Source organism: Alosa alosa, chromosome 13, assembly GCF_017589495.1.
Source record: "Alosa alosa isolate M-15738 ecotype Scorff River chromosome 13, AALO_Geno_1.1, whole genome shotgun sequence".
Classification (NCBI taxonomy): Eukaryota; Metazoa; Chordata; class Actinopteri; order Clupeiformes; family Clupeidae; genus Alosa; species Alosa alosa.
The window spans coordinates 23,893,190-23,899,189 of record NC_063201.1 but is presented as its reverse complement, the minus strand read 5'-3'; the positions used below and the strand labels follow the sequence as shown (position 1 = coordinate 23,899,189).

Genomic DNA, 6,000 nt, shown 5'->3' with positions numbered 1-6,000 from the left:
GTTTTAATTGCACGGGAGGGAGGGGCGAGCCAGCTCTTTTTTTCTGTGTGAGCATCAATAGAAGTGACGTTATCCAACATAGCTTAGAGCACTATTAAGACTGAGTAGTAGGACTGAGATTCCACTTGGCTTTGGTGTAGGCTACTTTCAGAAAATCAAATCTGGTTTCGGTTTCATTGGCATGTTCTGCCAGACGTCGTGTAAATGGAGGACAAGTCGGGACATAGAGGCTTTAGTCGAACTCAGTTTATTTCAGCACACAACAGAAAAGGCCAGACTCGGACATTATAGCCCACAGAGGAACGATCAAGATCAAAACTTAATACATATTACATAAACATCAATTGACCGACATTTTTTTTTTTTTAGTAGCATACGACATAAAAATAAGTCCATAATCAGTGTGTGTCTGTGTGCGTGCGAGCGAGAGAAAGAGAATCCACGGGTATAGCACAGTAGCAACCAAACGGAGGTGGCGCGTGGCAGATGAGCAGGCTTCTCTTCTGATAACACAGAAGGAGCATCACCAGGCGGGCAGGTCGTCATACCTGCAAGCAGATATAAAGGAGGCCGGTGTGAGAGATGAAGAGGAGGCGCGCACACGCACACACACCCTTCACAGAGTTTCTATCCGCACAGGCTACGGACATGGGTGGTTCCATAACCAAATGCGTGCATGTTGCTTTTGCGCGTGACCAAGGCAGCGCTCAATTTACAATGAATTAGCATTATTTAGGGTTTTATATTAGTACATAACCATTGCAGTATGCGCAGAGGGAGAGCCATCTTAAAGACTGCGTGAGTCTGTATGTGTGTGTGGGTGGGGGGGGCTGTGTTGTATATAATCGGTCCCTAAGCTGAAAGACAGTCACGACCGGCATTGTAAGTCCAAATTCACGCAGTGAGAAAATGTCACTGATGTCACTGTCATAATGAAGGCGCGCGCTGCTGTCAACGAGAGCGTCACAGAAGTCAGAGTAGACGGGTGGACGACCGGTAGGCCATTTAAATGTCATTCCAGTGGCATAACAGTCATGCAAACATCAGGAAATATGGGACCGAGCCATTGTTAGGATGATATTTACAAAGAGCTGGGTAAAAGTCTATATTCACGATTATAGGCCAGGTAAAAACCCAAAATGCGCACACCATCCACATGATTAAATGCGCAAATGCGCACACCATCCACATGTTTAAATACTAAATGCGCGCAGCACCCACATGTTTAAATACTAAATGCGCGCACCACCCATGTTTAAATATTAAAGTAAATACACAAATGCGTACACCATCTCAAATGTTAAATGCGCAAATGCGCGCAACCACCTGTTTAAATAGGCCTACAAAATGCACAAATCGGCCCACCACCCACAAGAGTAAATGCTAAATCCGCACAACACCCAACTGTTTAAATGTGCATATGTGCACACCATCCACATGTTTAATAGGCTGCTAAATGCAAATGCGCACACCACCTACAAATGCTAATGGTGTACACCGCCACATGTTTCAATTTGTATTACAATTCACTCACTCAAATACGCTTTAAACACACACACACACACACCTGGTCCGCGCAGGAACGCTCTCCGAGCTCTCGCGCAGCAACAAGTCTGAGTAGAGCGTCTCCGGGCTGGATCTTCTCCCGTACCTGCGGGGAATAACGGTGTTTACGGGACAATTTAAAGACCATTTTAACATGACTGTTGCTTGGATGCTATGGAATCATACCGTTGCCTCGTGATGAGGTTGATGTAGTGTCGTAGCGCTGAATAGTACTTGGCAAGGTCTTCTGCTGGCGCGTTCTCCCCCGGGCTGTCTGGTTTGAACGGATAGGCGCGCGCCACGCCAACAATCCAGAGCAGCGCGACTCCCAGCGACAACATTACTTGCGAGCGCATCTTGGAACAGAGGCGCGAGAAACAGACACAGATTATGTGTGGGCAAACTGCCACTGAAGTGGCGACCCAATCATTTACCTTTCAAATCAGACTAAACTGCGAAAATGCCGAATGGACACAAACCTGTACCTTTCTATAAAGAATCCTCTGGAATTTCTCGATAGCAGGGTGTTTCCACAAACTTGACAATCAGCCACGCGACACCAGCTCGTCCTCCTCGCGCACTTACAAGGATTCTTCAAGTCGGCCAAAAATCTGCTAAGGTCGTGATTTATAGTGCGCGCGGGATCAGGAGAGAGAATGCGTCAAACGTGCGTTCACCTACAGCAGACGAGTGATTGGTTTGGGACGTTGCGTAGGTATATCCAAATAACACGTTTCATAAAACTGAGCTACTCCTAACATTGACTTTAACATAGGCTTGGCAGTTTTATGATCAGTGTTGTTATCTAAAATTAACATTTCTACAATATTACTACAATATATCTTTTCTACTCAATGATTTAACTCTGAAGAAAATTAATTAATATAGTCCCCTTTCATGTGTTTACTGCTGAAGATTAAAGGCCCTGGAAATCTATGCTTAGGCATAGAACACCTGAAACAGATAATAACATTCCGTAATTGGTCTACAGGCAGTTTGGTTTGGACAAATATCTTCACATTCTCTTCATAGACTAATGAGGCTCTCTTGGGTGTCCATTAAGTGGTTTTGAGAGAGGTAGCTGTACAACACTGTCTCCGTTCTCAATACTAATGCACCATTCCCAGAGCTGATATCTACTGGATACGATGAAGACGCCTTATCACTTCAGCACGGTCTTTCAAGAGGAAAATCAAACAATGTGCCTGGAAAAGGCGGCCAGAATAATCCTCTGAACTTAAATTCAGAAGTGGAATCTAAGCGGATTAAAACAAGCAGTACAATGAAGTCTCACTGTGAGTCACTTCTCTCTTCCCAACTTCCCTTCTAAACACACATCCTGTGAAGTCGTCGTTTTCACCGGCTCCTCATTAGGAGAGGAGCCCACACACAAACACACACTCACATAAACACACAGCCCTGCGCACAAACACACACTCACAATAACACACAGCCCCACAAACTCACATAAACACAGCCCTGCGCACAAACACACACTCACATAAATACACAGCCCCACACATAAACACACACTCACAAAAACACAGCCCCACAAACTCACATAAACACACAGCCCCACACACAAACACACACTCACATAAACACACAGCCCCACACACAAACATAAGATGCAGCCACAGCAGATGTAACCCTTTCAGGAACAGAGAACGAAGGCAGAACAGCACACACACACACACACACAGACCAGCCAAGGCAGAACACACACACACACGGACCAGCCAAGGCAGAACATACACACACGGACCATCCAAGGCAGAACACACACACACATGGCCCATCCAAGGCAGTGCACACACATGGACCAGCAGAACACACACACAGACCATCCAAGGCAGAACACACACACACGGACCAGCCAAGGCAGAACATACACACACGGACCATCCAAGGCAGTGCACACACATGGACCAGCAGAACACACACACAGACCATCCAAGGCAGAACACACACACACACACACGGACCAGCCAAGGCAAAACACACAGACACGGACCATCCAAGGCAGAACACACACACAGTGGGGTGGGCCTACTGGTTAGCGGACTTCAGGACGAGGGTTTGCGGTTCGAACCCGACCAGTAGGCATGGCTGAAGTGCCCTTGAGCAAGGCACCTAACCCCTCACTGCTCCCGGCGCCGCTGTTGTTGCAGGCAGCTCACTGCGTTGGGATAGTGTGTGCTTCACCACTGTGTGTGTACACTGTGTGCTTCACTAATTCACGGATTGGGATAAATGCAGAGACCAAATTTCCCTCAAGGGATCAAAAGAGTATATATACTTATACAGACCAGCCAAGGCAGAACACACACACATGGACCAGCCAAAGGGGGTTGGGGGGGGTGTATTTTGACTGACTTACGAGAGCAGATGGCAGACTGCATCATAATGACCAGCGCACCTTAATCAAGAGACCATTCACACACACTCAGCAGCCATTGTGCTCTTAAGAGAGGGTGCACTCCAGAGACACCTCAGTGTGTGTGTGTGTGTCTACACAGACGCCCCAGAGAGAGGCTCTCACTGCTTTTTATGACAACTTACATGTGTGTCTGTGATTCTGTTTTTACCCAGACACTTCAGAAGAGGAGACAGGGACTGCCATTCAGACATCTTTCACATTAGGATTGAGTGTGTATGTCTATACATGTGTTTATGAAGATGCTTCAGAAGGAGAGGCTGATTCAGACAGTTCTCTATAGAACAGCTTTCACTTTAGGAGTCAGTGTGTGTATGTGTGTTTATGCTTTAGAAGGAGAGGCTGAGATTCAGACTGTTTTCTTTATGTAAGGAACAGCAATAGCAAGCACGCAAGCACAGTGTGTACCTCCTCCATAACTCTAGCCTCCATCTCACCTGTGTGTGTGTGTGTATAAGACAGAGCGTGGGCATGCACATCTGTGTGTGTATGTAAGACAGAGCATCTGACTCCTCTAACTCATTCATAGTGACCATTGGGTCCTTGGTTACCTGTCTGACCAAGGCCCTTCGTCCCAGATTACTCAGTTTGGCTGAGTGACCAGATCTAGAAGACTGTTGGTTGTTCTAAACTTTTCCATTTGAGGCTACCAATTCTCTCGACCTTCGTAGCTTGGTTTTCACTCTGACATACACCATCAACTGTGAGACCTTGTATAAAGAGATGTGTGCCTTTTCTACTAATTTCCAGTGAATTCATTTAGGCACAGGTGGACTCCAATCAAGTTGTAGAGGCATGTGAAGGACCATTGATAGAAGTAGGATGCACCAGATCTAAATTGCAAGTCTTATAACAAAGGGTCTGAATACTTATGTAAATGGAATATTTCAGTCTTTTATTTTATTTATACATTTCCAAAACACTCCAAACTGTGTGTTGGAGTATTGTGTGTAGATTGATGAGAAAAAAATAGGGCTGTCAATTGATTAAAAAATGTAATCAAATTAATTACATACTCTGTGATTAATTAATCTAAATGAATCACATATATAATTTTTGCTGTGAAAGTATTTTAAATATTCAAATATTAAATTCAAATGAATCATTGAATAATCAGCATTAGTGACATTAAAGTTCAAAAACTCTATTATTATTTTCACTGTTCAAATAATGGCCATAATAATCTATGGTATGACCTAATATGCTGAGGAAATAAATTCAAAAGTGCTTCAGGAAGAAGTTTTTTTTTTCTCATACAAGGCATTTCAGGCCACAGATATAACCTAGGGAACACAATGAAAATAAATGAACACTCCCCTCAATGTCAACACTATTTCTTCATTGATGTGCGACTTTAGAATTGACGAACTTCGGTGATATGCAAATTCCTTGCTGCAGACATTGCAGAGGACTTTATTTTAATCAACACTATTTTTTATCAACACCATCAGGACGTTTTTTAAAAGTAAATGTTCCAATCAATGATCTAGGCAGCACATTTTCTTCTCTCTCATTTTACAATCTAATGGTTGGTTATTGATTAGAATGGCTCGGGGTCAAAGGTCATACAGAATCTATTAATATGCGCTATTTTTTTAATCAGTTATTTTTTCTCAAATGAATTAATCGAAATTAATCAGTTATTTTGACAGCCCTAAAAAAATACAATTGAATCCATTTTAAGATGAGTCTGGAACATAAAAAAATGTGGAAAAAGCGAAGCGCTGTGAATACTTTCCGTATGCACTGTACATATATAGCCTACTAACATAATTTAGTGTACTGATAAAGCGTGACAATGTTTATTTTTTGATTATTATTTGCCAATGCATGATATATGATCGTCGTGCCAGTAAAGCGTATTTGAACTGAATTGAAAAGAAAAGACTATCAGGCTAGAGGGTACAGGGAAGAAGTGTGTGGTCATTTGTGACACGCCATAAGGTAAGCACTGCCCTGAGCACAGGCAGAGGTGTGTGTGTTTGTTTGTGTGCGTGTTTGCATCTTACCAGTGGAAA

At 43.5% G+C, this 6,000-nt stretch overlaps 1 protein-coding gene across 1 annotated transcript; it reads right to left on the bottom strand.

Moving 5' to 3' along the window:
• Positions 1-262: 262 nt before the first annotated feature.
• Positions 263-2,137, bottom strand: LOC125305896 (pro-neuropeptide Y-like). The gene is made up of 4 exons (XM_048260947.1): positions 2,031-2,137; positions 1,732-1,901; positions 1,568-1,651; positions 263-548 (listed from the first exon to the last, which is right to left on the bottom strand). The coding sequence occupies exons 2-4, from the start codon at positions 1,899-1,901 to the stop codon at positions 524-526; spliced, it is 279 nt and encodes a 92-aa protein (XP_048116904.1). The 5' UTR covers positions 2,031-2,137; the 3' UTR covers positions 263-523.
• Positions 2,138-6,000: the final 3,863 nt, after the last annotated feature.